Source organism: Callorhinchus milii, unplaced genomic scaffold, assembly GCF_018977255.1.
Source record: "Callorhinchus milii isolate IMCB2004 unplaced genomic scaffold, IMCB_Cmil_1.0 Scaffold9, whole genome shotgun sequence".
In the NCBI taxonomy this organism is placed as follows: Eukaryota; Metazoa; Chordata; class Chondrichthyes; order Chimaeriformes; family Callorhinchidae; genus Callorhinchus; species Callorhinchus milii.
The window spans coordinates 19,292,233-19,311,547 of NW_024704750.1; the positions used below are offsets into that span (position 1 = coordinate 19,292,233).

The following is a 19,315-nucleotide window of genomic DNA, read 5'->3' on the forward strand; positions in this document are numbered from 1 at the left end:
CAGTAAGCCAGTGGTTTGAGGGCAAGTTACAGACGGATCTCGCTGGGCTTCAGAGTCTGCGCTCAGCTCCTGAGAACATACAGAAGCTGAGTTTCTGCTTAACTCTCTGGTGCACACAGGTGATGACACTCCTGCTCGTCTAAACAGGAAATCCAGGCCTGCCATTGGTGTCTCAGAGAGTGAAGATGAGTACTAAACTCTCAGAACTGTCTAAAACCAGAGGGCGAAATGCTGATCGACTGACTGAGATACTGTTCACTCAGTGCCTCACTGTCGTTCTGTCTGAACCCCCACCCTCACTGTCACTGCGTGTGTGTAACTGCCCCTCGCTACCACTGTGTGTGTCTGACCCCCTCCCACTCCTCTGCCCCTCCCACACTGTCACTCTGAGGGTCTGACCATCTCTCACTCTCGGTGTCTGCCTCGTCCTGTGTTGAGCTAGTTTTGAAGACATGTATGTGGTAAAGCGGAGCAGATCTGCAGTCGTTTACGCCACTGTTGATGGGTTACCCACTTAGCTCAGCAGTGACGGGTAGACGAAGACCTCAGTCCCACAAAGCAAGTGTAACCCTAGCTGGACAGATACTGTGAAACCTATCTGTGCCATACCGGAGGACAGGTGAAGTTCTCGGTAGTGTGTTATCAGACACCAAGTCTTGCTGATTGCTGGTAAGTAGTTGTAGTCTGTGTTGCTGATTTCCCCTCAGTATGGTGCTCCCTGTCTGACTGCGGTACTGTCTCTCCTCAGCTCCTGCTCGGCCCTGTGCAATCCCACGTCTTGCTCTCCGGGCCCCGAGACTATCTACAGTCTTGTGTCACTGAGCTGCGCTGGTGGCAAGCCGCCCCTCAGCCTACTCGGGGCTCGATCCCCCTTCTCCTTTCTGACGGCATTGCTCTGTTTAATAAATAGCATCTGCAGCGCCCACAAAGGCTTGGTACAACAGGTAAGACCTTCTTTACTCTGTGCCTCCACCTCTGTCATTGTCACTCAGTGTTGTCTGATTGCCCCTCAAGCCCTCCGGGACGCTACCCCGCCTGAAGGGTGCTATATAAATGCAAGTTGTTGTCGTTGTTGCTCCTCACAGTCACTCTCTGCCTCTGACCGCCCCGCCACTTTCACTGTGTGTGACTGACTGCCCCTCATTGTCACTGTGTGTGTCTGACTGCCCCTCATTGTCATTGTGTGTGTGTCTGACTGACCCTCACTGGTTGAATGGCTTTGTAACTAATCCTGCTCTTATCATTACCTATTTAACCTCCCAGAAGCCAGCGATCACTCTCTGATCTCTGGTCTTCGGGTGGATGTTAAAAGAACCTGTGACACTGTTTGAAAAGAGTAGCGAGTTGCTACCAACAACAACAATAAATTACATTTGTGTAGCGCCTTTCACGTCGGGAGGACATCTCAAGGCGCTGTCTTCATTGACAATCCTTCAGTTTAATTGTTCTGTCTCTTCTCTGCTGTTTGTGGACTATCTTGCTGTGCATTCAATGGCTGCTAGATTTGCCACAAAAAACATTCACTACGCTGGGCAGCACTTTGAGATGTATTGATGTGAGAAGCTGTTGTAAAGACGCACGTTCTTTTGACTGATCGATTTCCACCTGTGTCCGTTATAGTTCTCTGTTGTCCTGCAAAGCAAAGCCTTGAGGGATTACTTGAATCGCAGCAGCAAAGGGACACCGCCGGTGACCCACGCCTCTGCCTGGCTCTTACGGCACGAGTTCCACTTCCAGTTCCAGGTTCTCAAACTGGCCTCCAAGGTGGTGAGTTCCCTGACATGACATGCCGCCGCCTCACTCACTCTGTCCACGCACAGACTCCATCGCTCAATGACCCAGCATTTAGCCAGCAGTTGGGGGCTACTGTTAGCCTCTGTGACGCCGAGTTACAGAGGGGGAAAATCAGCCACAGTTCTCACTCCTCACCACCTTACAGTGAGAGAGAACAGGCTGAAGTAGGCACGTGTTGTTGTTTACCTGGGTTTGGTCAGCCGAGTATTTGACGTGTACAGAAATCTATGCTGGAGTCTCCAAACCCAACTACTGAGAGAGGTCAACTGGCTATAGTTTCTGTTTACAAAGTGTACAATCTGCTCACAGGGGCACATCTAATTTTTGGGAAGTTAGACCCATGTTGGCAAGAACCAAGGCTTGGGGACTTCAGAGCATGCCTTGGGGTATTGCTAGATTACAAACCTTGGCAAGCTTCCCAATGGGTTGGCTAGCTGCTCCGGACCAGCCTGCTCACTTGAGATTTGGCTTGCAGGGTTGATAGACCCTGAGTGGGAAGAATCCCAGCTCTTGTGACTGGTCTACTCCTCCAAGTCCTGCCAGTGAGCCAGGCTGACTTGACCGTCAACAGCAGTGCCTTGAAGTACTGCAGACGTTCCTGGCTCAGGACTGCCAAAGAGGGTGACTCAATTTAAATCTTTATCTAAACGGGAAGTCTAATTCTGTTATAAAAGAATTGATGGACAGCCAGCTTCAGCGGCAGTCTGTGACAGATAATTCCACATTCCACACCGACTCTGCAGAGAGAAATGGTTTAATTCCTTTTCGGATTATCTTAAATTTGTGGCCTCTCACCAGTGGAAATAATTGTTTGCTCTTCACCCGACTGCCACTCTTATTATCTCTGGAGACCTTTGTCAGGTCATTGCTTAACCTCAGCTCTCATAAACAAAAGCGTGCTCCAATGTCTCTTCGTAACTAAAACGCTTCATCCCACAAAATAGGCAGTCAATTCACTTTACAGTATGTTCTGTGAAGCGCTTTGATGCGTCTCAATGACGTGATAAGGCGCTGTATCAAATCCAAGGATTATTATGTTCTTATCCCTGGTAAAGTCCCAGCGAATTTGTCGGCATCTTTTCATTGTGCTTTCAGATTGCTGTGGATTGTGGGCTTTCCCTTCACGCTCCGCTCTATCACTATGTGACCATGACACTGCTGAGCCGGCTGCTGCCTGGCAGCGAGCACTTGGCACACGAGCTCCTGTCAGGCCTGGCTTTCAACCAAGACCTGATCCCGTGAGTATTTGATTGAAGGGTAACTGGCTTTTATTAGGATCAGCTTCGGTTGCTTAGCTTTAGTGCTGAGTGACAGCCTGGCTCAGTCGGTAGCACTCTTGTCCCTGGATCCGAAGGTTGTGGTTTCAAGCCCCACGTCAGGACTTTGAGCTCATATTCCAGGCTGACATTCCATCGCAGTGCTGCAGGGAGCTCTGTTATCAGATGAACAGGTCGTTTAACCTGTCCGGTCGGGGGGTAAGCGGGGTTTTCTTGGACTTGAACGAGTTCCAAGGTGAGATGTTTTGCAACTGAATGTTGGAATCGAGCCAGCCCTCTGTGGCGGTCTCTAGTCCAGTTCCTGAGCCAGGTGGGTCTTCAGTATTCCAGGGCACTGCTGATGATAGTATAGCCAGCCTGGCTCATCGGCAGGATTTGGAAGGGCAGACCAGTCACTGGAGCCAGGGAGTCATCCCACTTAACTCCCATTAACCCTGCAAGCCAAAACCCTAGCTGGACAAGCAGCGGGAAAGCTTGCCAGACAGTGCTCTCAATGGCAAGCTATGCGGTTTTAGCTGGTTAGATTCCGGAGCACTTACTCAAACTCATACTCTGCGGTCCCCAAGCCTTGGCTCTTGCCAACTTGCGCCTAATACTTTCCTGAATTAGGTAAGCAGGATGCGAGTGCACTTTCCAGCCATGAGATGACCGAGCAGTGTATCTGGAGGATTGAGTAAGCACTTGATGCTGAGCTGGTGTTTGGAGGGGGGGCCCGTCTCTAACCCCTCTGCTGTCTTGTGCCTTATGTGTACCTGCAGGGAAGGGAAGTCTGGCGGGCCCGAAGCGGAGGACCTGCGCTGTATCCTTCGGCTCGGGACAGACCAGGACCCTGGAGCGAGCGCTCATCCCAGCCCCACCCGAGGGACACTGCTGGCCGAAGCCTTCAAGCAGCTACCCAGCATCCGGGCCGGCTACCTGGCTCAGCTGGCCCAGCTGCGGCCTGCACTGCTGCAGTCGCAGGCCTGCTATAAGGGCAACACCCACTCGGTCAGCTCCCTGCTGCTGCCTGAGATGACGGGTCCTCTCCTGCCGGCCGACTGGGCCTTCCTGCCGCTGATCACCCTGTACGAGCGAGCCAGCCGGGAGGAGCTGAGAGGTCAGTTGGTGGGCTCGCTGCCCCCAGGTCTGGTGGCCGGAGTGACCGGCTGCCTGCAGTGGCTGCTGCTCCTGGAGACCTGGCGGGACGGCCTCCTGCGGAGCTTGGCTCCGGCCGCCAAACTGGCCCGGCTCACGTGCGTCTTCCTGACGGGCAGCGACCTGTTCCTGGAGCGCCCGGTGCACGATTACCTGTCGGCCCTGCTGGCCACCTTCTGCCAGCCCAGCCGCATGGCCGCCCTGGACCTTGGCGTCCCGCTGCCCGGCCTCAGCTCCTTCTACGACCTGTACGTGGATCTCCTCCAGCAGTTCGAGAGCGTCTCGTTCGGCGATCACCTCTTCGGCTGCTTCCTGCTGCTCCCGCTGCAGAGGAGGTTCAGCGTCCAGTTGCGGGAAGCCGTCTTCGGGGAACATGTCGGGGTTCTGCGAGCCCTGGGAGTCCCGCTGAACCGGGTACGTGTGTCGTCATAGCAATAATAACGATGTCGGTAACAATCCCTGCGCCTTAATCACATTGTTGAGACGTTTCGCAGAGATTCACGGGACATCTTACAGTGACTTGGCTGTGTATTTTGTGGGCGAAACGCGGCAGTCAATTGCGCACAGCAGCGTCCCACAAACAGTCATGGATTGAGTGACCCAAGGAGGGATTAATCCCCCAAATAAAATTGGTCACTCACAGCACGACTGTTTGAGGACATTACTGTGCGCAACTGGCTGCCTTGTTTCGCCCACAAAATATAGTCAATTCATGTTACGGCGTATCCTGTGAAGCGCTTTGAGACGTCTCAAGCACGTGATAACACGCTATGTCGAATGCCGGGATTATTATTATGCGTTGATGCCAGTTGCAAAGTGCTGCATTCTCCGTGTGTCTCCACAGCTGCCTGTGCCCCTGGAGGCCTACACACGGCCCACAGAGGGGTCCCTGGGGCTGCTCCGACAGTACTTCAAGACCCTGGTGACCGGAACCCTGCGTCTCAACTGGTGCCCTGTACTCTACGCGGTGGCTGTCGCTCACGTTAACGGTTTCATCTTTTCCCAGGAGACTGTAGATGAGGTAAACCTATCATCTCGCTAAGATTCCCATTCGTGGCTAAAAATCATCCTGTTGTCTTTGAGAGCAGCTCAGTGAATCTGGCCTTAAAGTGTCGACAAAAATGTAGTGCATGGCCAAAACTTGCTTCATTCAGTTCCCAGTGTTTTGTGTTGAGATCCCTGGATTTAGAACTGCAGGTTTGAGCCTAAAGGCAATGATGTTGATGATTAGAGGAGGAATGAAATCCTTGCTGGCTTGTCGCTTATCTTGTTTACCAGCCAGTGAACTGGGAACATACAGTAAACTCCTGCTAACTCGTCACTCCAAGTAAAAGTGACGAGTTATCGGGAGTGGCGAGTTAGGCATATGTGGGGATTTCCCACACACCAGGTACCATGACTGAGGCAAAAAAAAAAATCACCTGCGGAGGGAAAAAGAAATCTAATTTTACACTGTCAGTCTGCTGCACGCAACCAATTTTGCTTTGGACTCTGCTGAATTTGGGGTTAAATGTAACCTTAGCCAAACAGAATCCTGGCATTGTATCATTGTGCAGTGCTGATACTGGGGATTAGCATCCTGCAGACTGTATAATAAATCAGCTGTGAGGGCAGCTGACAAGTGCATCATCGCTCTGCTAGGATATTTGATTGTCATATCAGTGAATACCTCAACTGCAGATAAAATACTCAATTTAAAAACTGCCCGTATCTCAACCCTTTCAGTCACTCGTTTATTCTAGATTAAACCACATAGAACGCTGAGTAAAAACTAATTCATGTCAAAAGTAATTAGGATTCTGAGATGCGCTACTTGCCTCTGATGTTCCTGTGCACGTTTCATCCACAAAATACACAGTTAATCCACTTTACAGTATAACCTGTGAAGTGCTTTTGAGACGTCTCAACGACGTGATAAGGCGCTATATCAAATGCAAGGTTTATTATTATATTATTATTCAGCTCTGGTTGGCTTCCATCTGCCGAGTGTTTAAAAAAAAGTTCCCCAACAGGTCACCAATTCTGAAAGGGGAACCATTTGAACTGAAATGGTGAGATGAGGAGGATTCTCTGTGCTAAAGTGGGCTGTGGTAAAATCAAACGACGAGAAAAAGAATGTACATCAAAGACAAAGCTTGTGATGTTAAATAAATAATCCTGATATTTGTTACTGGTTGGGATGTTGAGAGTCTCTACAATGGGTGAGTTTGGTGCTGTAAATGTAAAGAGTTAATGTTGAGATCCGAACCAGTCATGTGGACTAACATTGATGTTTTACCCAGTGTGCAGGGAACTTCCTCTCTGTCAGTTGACAAACCAAATGCCACAAGGATGAGGGGTTTCAGGACAAGTTATATAACTCACTCACTCACTCACTCACTCACTCACTCACTCACTCACTCACTCACTCACTCACTCACTCACTCACTCACTCACTCACTCACTCACTCACTCACTCACTAACTAACTGGGTCTTAACTATTTTTAATAATAATAATCCTTGCATTTGATATAGAGCCTTATCATGTCTTCAAGACGTCTCAAAGCGCTCCAGAATATAATGTAAAGTGAACTGACTGTATATTTTGTGGGCAAAACGCAGCAGCACTTGCGCACAGGAGTTCATCACAGCCAAAAGAGTTGTGATTTAAATCAGTGTAACTGAATGTTTTGGGACAGAATCACTTAAGCTCATTGCAGGACATGTCCCTAATGTATTGGCCACTGTTTCCGCACTGATCAATGTGTTGTTTTACAGGCCTTTGACGCTGCCAGGAGGAGCATGCTTAGGAAGGCTTATTTATTAACTGATGAGGTGGGTATTACACACATCCAGTTTATCTTCATTAAATGCTCATCGTCTTATCACACGCGCACACATGAGCCACCTTGTACAGAGCGTAGAGGGAACTCTGCATTTTATCTACTGCAGCTGACCTGGGAGGGCTGTACAGACAGCAAATGAAGCTTTATTCTGTATCTAACCTGTGCTGTATAAAGTACAGCTGTGTTAACGTCTTTGTTCTGCCGCACTGACCGGTCAGGTCTCAATTTACAAATATTCACTCAACCGTAAGAATCGTGTGTTTCAGGGAATGAAAGTTAAGCCTCTATACAAACTGCATTCACTTGTCTGTTGCATTTAGGCCTTGAGAAAGCATCTGCTTTACTACAAGCTGCCAAATATAGAGTCACGGTGTGGGTTTGACATGTACGAGGACCTGCCTGCGATAAGAGACAAGTGGATGAGGAAAGTCCTGGGGGAGCGAGTTTATCCGAGAGCCGGAGAGCAAGGAGTATAGCGGCCTGCGACAGCTGTCTAGCCCCTGGAGTCGGACATTTTGCTGTAACATGGCAGCTTTCATAACTCACTGAGCTGCGAGTAGGGCACCCAAGTCTGGAGAAGATGATGTCCATTTTCAGTGGGGATGGGGAGGGAGGGGGAGATAGAACATCAGAACACTTCAGACTTGCCCATTGACTGAACTGATCCGAATAATATTTTTACACATGAGAGCTCCGCATTTTAAAACCAATGTTGTCGTTCATTGGTACCTGTGGAGGGAGCCATGATGGTGGGTTAGCTAAACTGGTTGTCCAGTTCACAGTGAACATAATGTCCTGTCTGGGGACTGAAGACCTCTTGTGTGATCTCCTCCTCTGACCGCCCGCAAATCCTATTCCACTGAGATTTTCAAAGAGCTCCTTGAAACCAGGTCTCTGACTGATCTTTAAAAGCCTTTCCGAGAGAGCTGTTTGACAGGAGCTGAGCCTGACCTGAGTGAGCTGTCAAGAGACCGCTCCCTATTGATTTTCCAGGAGAGACTTTCCAACCACACTGTGCGAGGGACGGGAAGCCTTTGAGAGTGCTGAAGATGTATCGACCGAGACGCCCTCTTGGAGTGACTGTTGATCCTCCCAGTGTGGCTTGCTGTGCACTCAGAGGTGGCAGCTCATGTACTTGTCTCATCCTGGGTGGTCTAGTTGCAACTGAAATCTTACAGCAGTTTGTGCTGCTGGGGGTGGTGGTGTCAGGGGCTTGGACATAATAAACACGCAATGGATTGTAAAACACACTGTTGTGGTTTGTGTTTAAAATGAAGACTTTTGTCAGTGGTTCTTGGAAAAGGGGAGCGGAGGAGTGTGTGGAGGATGTGTGAAGGAGGAGGGAGTGAAACCAGGAGAGTGCACAAGGTCATGGACACAATGAGGAGGTTGCAACAGAGCCCTGATGCGGTTGAAATAGATCTCGGCGTGTTTGACATTTACCCAGCACTCTCCTGTCTGAAGTGAGGAGGTGCAGGTTTGTTTGCAATGAAAATATTGCGAAACAGGTTCAGTACAGGGTGTCCACAAAGTCCTGTTATCCCCTGCTGCAAAACAGTAATGTGAGACTGCAGAGGAGCTGAAACAGTCTGTCAGAGATGCATTTCACCTCCTCCATCCATGTCACAGAAGATGTGGCACAAACGGCAATGAATCGTTATCTGCCATGAAAATGATGGCACTCACTCACCCACCCGAACCACCCACCCTCTGGACGTCTAAATACAGTTAAACACTTGGGACTGAATACAATGAAGTGCTTCTATATACAATGATCATCATTCTTCCACATGTTTCAATTGCTGGGTCAGTGCACTTTAGGAACAAAACATGGGGTAATAGGACTTTGTAAACACTGTACAAGAAACAGTTTTAGAGAATTGTGAATTCTTGTCCTTGATTTCTGTATCGTGCAGAGGAGGCTTTGTTGGGAGTGAGGGAGTGAGGGTGGGGTAGAGATTTTTTTTTAAAATACAAGGATAATGTTGGATAACGTCATTGCTGTTGCCTTTGATGAATGTTTGATGGGTGGAGGGGAAGCGCAGAGCATTGTGGAGTCCTGTAGCTCAGTGGTTAGAGCACTCGCTTTGCAAGCGAGAGACCTGAGTTCAATTCCAGGCAGGTCAGGGCGAAACCTTGGGCAACTTTCCTTACTCCACACAGAGCCTAATAATAATCCCTCCAAAAATACAAAACAATAATAAATTGGGCATTTTCCGTCCACGACTGTTTGTGGGACATTGCTGTGCGCAATTGGCTGCCGCATTCGTCCTCAAATATATAGTCAATTCACTTTACAGTATATTCTGTGAAGCGCTTTGGGACGTCTAGAAGACGTGAAAAGCGCTATATCAAATGCAAGGATTATTATTTATGGTGAAAGGGCAGGGATTTGGATTAAGTTACAGATCAGCTGTGATCTAATATAATGGTGCAACAGGCTCAACGGGTTGAATGTTCTCCTAGTTTCTAATGCCTTGCAACTGTCTTACATTAAGTTCGATGCTCTCTCCCACTCTCCCCGCTTTCAAAACTCCCCTCCAGTTCTCCCCTGGCTCATATTATAATAATCCTTGCATTTGATATGGCACCTTATCACGTAGTTGAGACGTCTCAAAAACGCTTTGCAGAATATACTGTAAAGTGGATTGACTGTGTATTTTGTGGGCAAAACACGGCAGCCAATTGTGCACAGCAATATCTCACAAACAGTCATGGACTGAGTGATCACTTTTTTTCTTTTAAGGGATTATTACCTTTGGCAATCAGCTGACAACCTGGTTCCTACTTGCTGCTAGGTAAACAAGCTGTCGAGTAAGGAAACTTGCCTAAGGTTTCGCCCTGCCCGAGAATCGAACACAGGTCTAGGTGAACGTGCTAACTACTAATGCTGCAGGACTGTGTGAAGAGCTAATGAGACATCCTCCTGATGTGAAAGGTGCTGTATAAATGTAAATTGTCTTGTATTCTGTAATATCTGCTCTTGTATATTACTGGCACAACTAGCATTAGAGGTTAGAAGGTCTCAGAGCTGGAAATCGGGCCAGGAGCTGGGAATTGAAGAGTGACACAATGATGAGGGTCAGGTTGCATCACAAGCTGGGGTCAGTGAATTCTAATGGAAATCTAAATTGCTACCAATTGAAATCTGTCTTATTTTGATTGAAATCTGGTGGATTCTGTCTGCCATTAAAGCCAACATCGATTCTGGCAATGAATTCTGATTACAATCTTAACGGCTTCCTGGTTCTGCTTCATTATCGAGATCCTTCAGCAGAGAAAATGTCTTCAGGATGCTTTGTGCAGGAAGATAAAGTTGCGGTCAGTTCCTAGCAAATGCAGTGGATCGGAAGGAACCTATAAATGGCAGCACAGGACCAGGTGAGGAAAGGGAAGCTGTAACTAACCACTGAAATGTGCAGGTGAAACTCTGGGGATCTTAAGCCTTGTCGTCAATGGTCAGTCAGAATGTCACTATCAAACTAACCCTCTCTGGTGGTCTTGGCAATTCAGTTCCTGAGCCGGGTGGTTCCACAGTAATCCAGGGAACTGTTGGTGACAGCCAGCCTGGCTCATCAGTAGGACTTGGAAGGGCAGACCAGTCACTGGGTACAGGGATTATTCCCATTCAGTTCCTGTTAACCCTGCAAGCCAAAACTCTAACGGGTAGGTAGGTTTTCTCTGGACAAGCAACGGGAAAGCTTGCCAAACAGTGCTATCGATGATCAAGCTATGTGGTGTTAGCTGGTTAGACTCCAGCAGTTACCCCAAAGTACACTCTAGGGTCCCCCGAGCCTTGGCTCTTTGCCAACTTGCCACTAATGCACTTCGGAATTAGATAAGCAGCGCACGTCCCTCCAGGGAGAAAGAGAGCATTCCATTCCAATAAACATCTCTAATTTCCGTGTATAGGTGGAATGCATGGAAGTCTCCTAAGCACGGTGATGGGTTTGGCATGTGTCTGATACCTGACTGACCTTGCTTTTGAGACGCAGCATCTCCTTGGAAGAGAGATAGTGCCACAGCTCCTTTCCCAAATAAGTAGGAGCAAACGCCGACCAACAGAGCTCAGTGGAACAAGCTTTCTGGCCATACATTACAACTCCACTGAACAAACTAAATTCTCAGATAAGCAGAGGTCTGGCACCCTCTCGTGGAGATCTTTTCTTGCAGCTTTGGAAGCTTCTGACTCAAAGGAGAGAGCGCCACCAACTGAGCCTGGGTGACAGGCTACAGAAGAAAATAGATTGTCCGAATAGAATATTTTGATACTTCCTAAATGGGTGCCTAAGTGAAAAATACTCCACAACCCACTTTGTTTGGCAGAATTTCTGTCAAATTATCGCAATGTATTTGCAAATGGCAATGGGTAAGAAAAGGGAGCTTGGTGACTTGGCCACCATCCTCGGGGTGGAGGGGGGCGAGGAATTAGTCAATTCACTTCATGGCTGTTTGCGGGACTCTGCTGTTTGCAAATGGGCTGCTGTGTTCGCCCACGAATACAGTCACACTTTACAGAACACTGGATTGCTAGACGAAAAACGACCATCTCGTTGGCCCTGTACCACCCTACTAGTCGCACGCTACAACAATAATAGACGTTGATAACAAATAATTCTATATGAATCAGTCTACAACAGAGTGGAAAGCTTTGGGAACGTTAGATCCAAAGTTGCCTGCTTCTTCCAAGCCACACTACACTTACTGTATGTCACGTCTCAAATTGCTCATCCACTGTATCTCAAAATATTAATTTTAAAAGAAACCTAATTTACATTTGAATGAATTTACACTTTAGTCGTTTCCTTAGGGAGCCTGGCCCATAGATTTACTGCTCTCTCACTGAAATAGTTCAGTGAAATAGTGCTCCCTCAATGAAACTGCAAACCATGAAATAAATGCTGTGTGATGCTTCAGCACGAGATGCACGATGGAGTAGAGCTTTCCTGACATCAGCCACTAGAGGACAGTGCAGATCGCTTAGATCTCCGCAAAGACCCAGAGCACTAATATTGTAGTAGCACCGGCAAGCATTCTGCCACTTTGAGAGTTTTTATACGCAGCAGTTAAAAAGCTGAGTAACCTCATCTGTTGATCATTACAACCCATCCTTAGGATGAGACATGAAACCGAGATCCTGTTCAGGCGGGAACTTAAAGATCTCCGTGGCAATATTCCAAAGGAGAAGGGAGTTCTCTCCCCCGGTGTCCTGGCTGGCACGCCCCTCAATAGAATTAGTCACTTACTCCGTGGCTGTTTGTGGGACTCTGCTGTGTAGATGGAACTGCCTGCTACGTTTTGCCTACAAAATATACAGTCATTCCACTTTGCGGTATATGATGTGAAGCGCTTTTGAGACATCTCGATGATTTAATCCAGCGCTGTATCAAATGCTAGGATTATTAAAGGGGAGTGATTATTATTGGTAACCTGGTCCACGCCTTCTGATGGTGATCACAGCATACTCTGGGTCACAGTGACTGACAGGGTCAGGGAGAGTCTGATAGTGATCAGAGGTGTGTGATCAGAGCGCATCTTGCAACCTTAGAATTTGCAGTACATTTTAATCCTTGCATTTGATAGAGCGCTTTTCACGTCGGGAGGACGTCCCAAAGCGCTTCACAGAGCACACTGTAAAGTGAATTGACTGTATATTTGTGGGCAAACGCAGCAGCCAATTGCGCACAGCAATGTCCCACAAACAGTTGTAGATTGAAAATGACCAATTTGTATTATTGTTTTTGGTTTTGGAGGGATTATTATTAGGCGTGTGGAGTAAGGAAACTTGCCCAAGGTTTCGCCCTGCCTGGAATTGAACTCAGGTCTCTCGCTTGCAAAGCGAGTGCTCTAACCACTGAGCTACAGGACTCCACACATTTGGTCCAACATGTCTACTCTCTCTCTGGACCAATCCTTTCAGTCCCATTTAACTGCCCTTTTCCCATACCCTTGTAGATGACCTTTTAGGTGGAGCAAAGCACCCTGTGTATATCAGGGTGTCCCCCTGGATTCCCATAGTGTAGTGGTTAGCGGGCTAGCCTCACAAGCAAGGGGATCTGGGTTCGATTCCCGGGCATGATGAGACCTCAGGCAAGTTTCCTTACTCCACATGCCTCTGTTTACCTAGCAGTAAGTGGGATCGCTTTCCGGGGGTAATGGTTTCTGCCAGTGTGGTTAGCAAGTGGTCTGGTCTGGGATATTCCTTGACAGCAGGTGTTCACATTGTATGAATGGCCATCGTCAGACACATAGGAACATAGGAGCAGGAGTAGGCCATTCAGCACCTCAAACCTGTTCCGTCATTCTATTAAATTATGGCTGATAATCTATACCTCAACTCCAAATATTCGCCTTTGTCCCATCTCCCTTGATACCCTAACCTAACAAAAGGCAACCATTAGATCAGGGTGTGTAATAGTGTTGAGAGTGCACCTTGTGCCAGGAAGTGTGATAGTGAGCAGAGGACCTTTAAACTTTGGCGTTTCACACCTCAAACCTGTATGACCGAGAGCCTTTGCCTCTGGCTTTGTCAGAGGCTGGTGAGTCTCTGGGCAGGGAAGCCATAGCTCCATATCCCTGGAGAGGTCCACTGGCCAGAGGCGCTGTTGAAAACAACAAAGATTAGCAAAGGGCAGGGAACAGCAGCAAGCACCCTGGCTGATCTATGCTGGAGCCAAGGGAGGTAGCGGTAATGGAACAGTTCTTTAATAGGGGAATGAATCTAATGTGATGTGTTGTAGCCTGGAGCTGCAATGGCAAAACACTTCATTGTATGACCTTCATTATTGCCCACTTCTTTTTGTTTTTCCCAATGAACTGCTTAAATTGTGGGACTTGCTGCATTCAACAGCACTTAGGCTAATGAACTGTAAACATGCATCATTGGCAGCACATCATAAAGATTGAGTATCGAACCCTGGTTAAGTATGGTTGGTTTAATCTCATGATGTTGTGTATTAACTCAAGTGGTGTGCATAACACTGTGTGTCCAGTCAGAGAGAGAGAGTGAGGGGAAGAGGGGGTTAACTCTGCAAAAGCAAAATATCTATCTGGGATCCGTGCCCTTTTCAAGAAGGTTGAGTATTGCTGTCAGCCTGGCTCAGTTGGCAGCACTCTTGCCTCTGGTCATATTTAATAATAATAAATAATAATAACCTTTTTTACCACCTTGTCACGTCGTCGAGACATTTCAAAGCGCTTCACAGGATATACTGTAGAATGTTTTTGACTGTATTTTGTGAACAAAATGTGACAGCCAGTTGCATACAGCAATGTCCCAAAACCAGTCATGGAGCGACTGACCAATTTTATTCAGGGCATTGCTGGCTAGGACACCGAGAGAGAGAAACTCCCTACTCTTTTCGAATAGAGCCTTGGGATCGTTAACGTCCAGCTGAACAGGCAGACGGGACCTTGGTTTAACGTCTCATCTGAAAGCGACACCTCCAACAGTGAAGCACATACCCTGCACTGCATTGTACTGTCAACTTAGATTATGTGACTCCAAGTTCTGACATTGGGCTGGAGATCACAACCTTCTGGCTCCGAGAAGAGAGGGCTACCACTGTGCCAGGCTGACTAACCAAGGATCAACTCTTTGGGGCGTACTCCCAACGTGACAGGAGCTACATACATACAATTTGTGGCGGCAGTGGTTCAAGGCACCATCCTGACTTTGAGCTCATGCTCAGAGTTGTTATCCTTCAGATGAAAAGTTCTGTCTGTTATTCCGGTGGATGTTGAAGATCCCGTGATGCTATTTGAATGGAGGGTGTAGGGCACTGTGTAGATGTGGGGTGGATGATAATAATGATGATGATAATAATAATAATAATCCTTGTATTTGATATAGCACCTTATGTGGAGTGTGGGTGCTGGGTCAGCATTGGGAGGGGGGGAACACACTAGTTATCACAACTCTATCGGTGAAATGCAGGCTTTTGTTCCTATACGTAGTTGGACCGTTTCTCACAAAGATCATCTGGTCTGAATCAATGGTCATCGCCCCATCGATAACCATATTCTGGTTGATCTCCCTTTTTCTTGCTCTTATCAACATGGGGCAATATTGCTCCTGTACTATTCTCCACAGCTGGAGAATGATCACATTGGGCACCTTCTTATGGAAAGAACATCACAGCCATGGAGAGATAATAATAATCCTTGCATTTGATATAATGCCTCAACACATCGTTGAGACGTCTCAAAGCACTGCACAGAATATACGGTAAAGTGAATTTTGTGGCCGAAACGCGGCAGCCAATTGCGCACAGCAGTGTCCCATAACACTCCTGGGTTGAGTGACCAAATCTTTCTTTTTAGAGATTATTACCCTCAGAAAGCGATCCGCCAATTGACCTAACAACGGATTCCTACTTACTACTAAGTAAACAGGCACGTGTGGAGTCAATAAACTTGCCTGAGGTTTCGCCTTGCCCAGGTATCAAACCGGTTCCTCTCTCTTGCGAGGCAAGAGCTCTAATTACTACTCTACGGGAATCCACAGAGCAAAGGTTCATTAGGATGATACCAGAGATGAGAGGTTCCAGTTATATGGAGAGACTTGTATAGTTGGTATTGTTTTCTCTGGAGCTGAGAAGGTTGAGGAGTGAGGGGATCTATTCGAGATCTTGTATGTAAATACAGTCGAGACTACTTCCACTTCTCAGTGAGGCCCTCATCACTATCCTCTCTGGATTCTAGTGGTTCCCTACTGTCCTGCAGTTGACTTTAAGATCCTCGTTCTTACCTTCAAATGCCTCCATAGCCCAACCTATTGTCTGCGATCTGTGAACCTTACTATCGCAACCACTCAGGTCAACATCATGCCCCCACCTCTAAATGCCTCTGCCTCTATTCTGCCTTCTCTGATTTCAAAAGCTGTCCATTTCGTGAAAGGCACCATACAAATGTAATCTTGTTGTTGTTGTAAACTGTGCCTTCAACCACCTCCCTATCTCCCCCACCCGCAACCTTGCTCTGGCACCTACTCCAGGCTGCTAAACATCACTGAGACATTCTCTCGCTCAGAAGGTACCAGTGTTATATGGGTGCAAGTTGTTTGTGTTATTTGCTGTTGTTTTTGCAGTCAGTAATAAGAGGCATAAAAATAGATGTTTATGCCAAAAATAGAGTTTTTGTTTCGTAACAAGTTATTAAAATATGGAATGTTTTACTACAAATTGGTGTGGAATGTGAGTCCGCAACAACATTTTAATGGGAATTGGATAAATACTTAACGAAAACATTACAGAGTTTGGGGAAAGAGCACGAAATGGGGGTAGAGTAAGATAATAGAGACAGAGTTTCGTCCACAAAATACACAGTCAATTCACTTAAAAGTATATTCTGTGAAAAGCTTTGAAGCACCTCGACACAGCGAATAAGGCGCTGTATCAAATGCAAGGATTATTAGTATTACAATTCCAGTGGGGTCAGCGAGCGAGCACTCGCACAGACACCATGGGGAGAGAGTGGGGGAATTGGATTAGCGTAGAGAGCTCCAGTGGGGGAATGAGCCCAGACGCAACAGCGAAAGCTTTATTATGATTCACCTTACGACATTTCCTTCATAGCCTCGAAACGTTGTGTTTTTACTACCAAACCCGTGGCGGGTTATTCTAGAATGCTCAGTTGTGGCTGGCGCTCCTTACAAGCCTGTGAAGTACGCAGGACAGAGTGCTCAGAACCCTGAACGTGGTGTTAACCAGTGCTGTGTGTGCAGATGCTCATACAGAACCTTCTCCTGCGCTGTCTCTGCTGAATGACCTCCATGGGTTGCAAGCACTTAACTGCGTGGGGGGGCTGCTCATAATTCTGTCAGAGAGCAGGGCTGTAGAGTTAATCAAAGCTCACTTCAGGCTCAATAATGAAACTGAAAGGAGCCCATTATTAAGCACGGCTGTGTCACCGAGCCAGCCATTAACCTGAATTGCCACCGCTGCAAAGTGGAGGCTCTGAATCACGGTAAAAGTGCTGCCTCTGCAAAGCTGCTCTCATTCCATCGCTGGCAACGCAATCACAAATCATCAAACGTCATACAAGAGTAATTTGTTGTCGTTGTTGTTGACTGGCAGCTGGTAAATTGATGCCAAGGAACAGGGACGGAATGCGCTTTCGTGCGATTTGGTGTTAAAGTGGAAGCTTATTCTGAATTGTTGTACACTCACGCGCAGGGCGAAACCTTAGACAGGTTTCCTTAGTCCACTCGCCTGTGTTAACCTAGCAGTAAGTAGCAACCCGGTTGTTAGTCGATTGGTGGATTGCTTTCCGGGGGTAATAGTCCCGCTCCCCCCAAAATAAATATTTGGTCACTCAATCAATTAGCTTCCACATTTCGCCCCAAAAATATACAGTCAATCCTTTTCTATAATATATTCTGTAAAGCTCTTTGAGACGTCTCAACAACTTGATAAGGTGATGTATCAAATGCAAGGATTATCATTATTCTCAATCATCCAAAATGGTATTCAGTGAGAGATCTGGACCAGGGCAGGGGACGTTTAAGAAATGGTGTTTTGCTGTGCTAGGGGAATGGTAGGGTGAGTATTCTGAAAGAAGAGATCAAATAGAACGAAGGGCCTTTTTCAACAACCACAACAAATTACATTTATATAGCGTTTTCATATAGGGAGGATGTCTCAAGGTACTGGACAGTCAAGGATGTGCAACCGAGCTGTGGGGTTGGGATCAGGAGAGCGGTGGTAGGGGGGTAATTGAAGACCCAGGCGAAGAGGAAAGACTTGAGACGGGCCTTGAAGAAGGTAAGGGAGGGGGCGAGACAGAGGGATTGAGGCAGGGAGTTCCAGAGGGTCGGGGCATAGTGGTCGCTGATGGTGGAGCAGAGGGGACAAGAGACATATCGAAGGTCCCGAGTGACTAACGCTGAACAAAGCCTTCACATTTTTCCTGTAGAAAGCTGCAACCTGCTTTGTGCTCTGTACAGACAAAATGAATCATTGGCTTGATGGCTGTTTGTGGGAATTGCTGTGCACAGTTGCAACACTTCACGGCAAAATCCTGTGAAGTGCTTTGAGACTTCTCAGTGATGCGATAAGGCTCTACATCAAATGCAAGGATTATTCCTTGACCTTAGCTCATGTCTCACCCTGTCCTGTGAGAGTGAATCACAGAATCATACAGAACAGAAGGAGACCATTCGTGTCTGTGCTGGCTCTTTAAAAAGAGCTACCCAAATCAATCCCATTCCCCCGCGCTCTCCCCATAGCCCTGCAAACTTGTCCTCTGCAAATAATTATCTACTGTTTGGGTAGTACTGTTAAGTAGTGCCACTTAACTCAAAAGCAACACACAACAAAATTATACAGTGGCAGAGATATCCTCTAACCCACATTTCTTCTGTGATCATGTTAAATTAATTCCCACACATAGCCGGAGACCCTCTGCTTCCTCCTCCTCTCTCCTGACTTTCCAGTCCCTTTTCAGATTTTGTAAAGTGCAAGTCTGGGCCATACTTTACAGGCCACATTGCTCTCCTGAGTCACAAGTCTCAATCCTCAGTTTCTTTGGTATTTTAATGCTTCCTGAATTGTTCACATCAAAAAACACATTTGGAATTTTTTTTTACATAAAAACGTGGAGTAGACCAGTTTGGTTTATATTCTTGTAGTTTAGTCTTATTCTGCATTTAGCCACATTAAATTTGCCACTTGTCCATTTATGTTCTAAGTCTATCCAGATATGCAGTTGGTCCCTGTTATAACAAAATGCTACTTCAGCATAGAGCAAGTTTGTTTATAGCCTGATCATGCTGTGACCCAGAACTGTAGTAAATATCTGGCTTCTGGCGCTTGCTGGCTGGCTTCTTGCATATAGCGTGAAGGTACTGATGATGGTCCTCATGCCCACCACACTAGGAGATTGTGCTGAATAAGCTCCAGCGCAGAGAAAGAAAAACATCACAATGTTTCAAAGCTTTTCACGGGGAATTATCCTCAAGTGACAATTGTAGAGAAACCTGGCTGTCACTTGTTCCAGCAATGTTCCATAAACAGCCAGGAGGTGAATGACCAATTTATCTGGGGGATTATTGGCCAGGACACAGGGAAAGAGAAATTCCCTTCTCTTTTCAGCAGTGTCGTGAGATCTTTAACATCCACCTGAACAGAACGAACCTCAGTTTTAATGTCTCTTCTGAATGATCGTCTCTTTTCCAGCCTGGATTGTAAGCCTGGTATGGAGCTTGAACCCACAACGTGCTGACTTAGAGGTGAAAGTGCTGCCAACTGAGGCAGGCTGGCACCGAGACACGGAACATTGCAGCA

At 47.1% G+C, this 19,315-nt stretch overlaps 1 protein-coding gene across 1 annotated transcript in view; it reads left to right on the forward strand.

Annotated features, from left to right (window-relative positions):
* The window catches only part of rpap1 (RNA polymerase II associated protein 1), a 28,268-nt gene extending 19,991 nt beyond the window's left edge, over positions 1–8,277 (forward strand). Inside the window, exons 19-25 of the mRNA XM_042338255.1 lie at positions 749–944; positions 1,621–1,767; positions 2,890–3,032; positions 3,830–4,619; positions 5,050–5,226; positions 6,964–7,020; positions 7,352–8,277. Coding sequence (XP_042194189.1) covers positions 749–944; positions 1,621–1,767; positions 2,890–3,032; positions 3,830–4,619; positions 5,050–5,226; positions 6,964–7,020; positions 7,352–7,507 — 1,666 coding nt within the window. The 3' untranslated portion in view covers positions 7,508–8,277. The remainder of the gene's footprint in view (positions 1–748; positions 945–1,620; positions 1,768–2,889; positions 3,033–3,829; positions 4,620–5,049; positions 5,227–6,963; positions 7,021–7,351) is intronic.
* Positions 8,278–19,315: the final 11,038 nt, after the last annotated feature.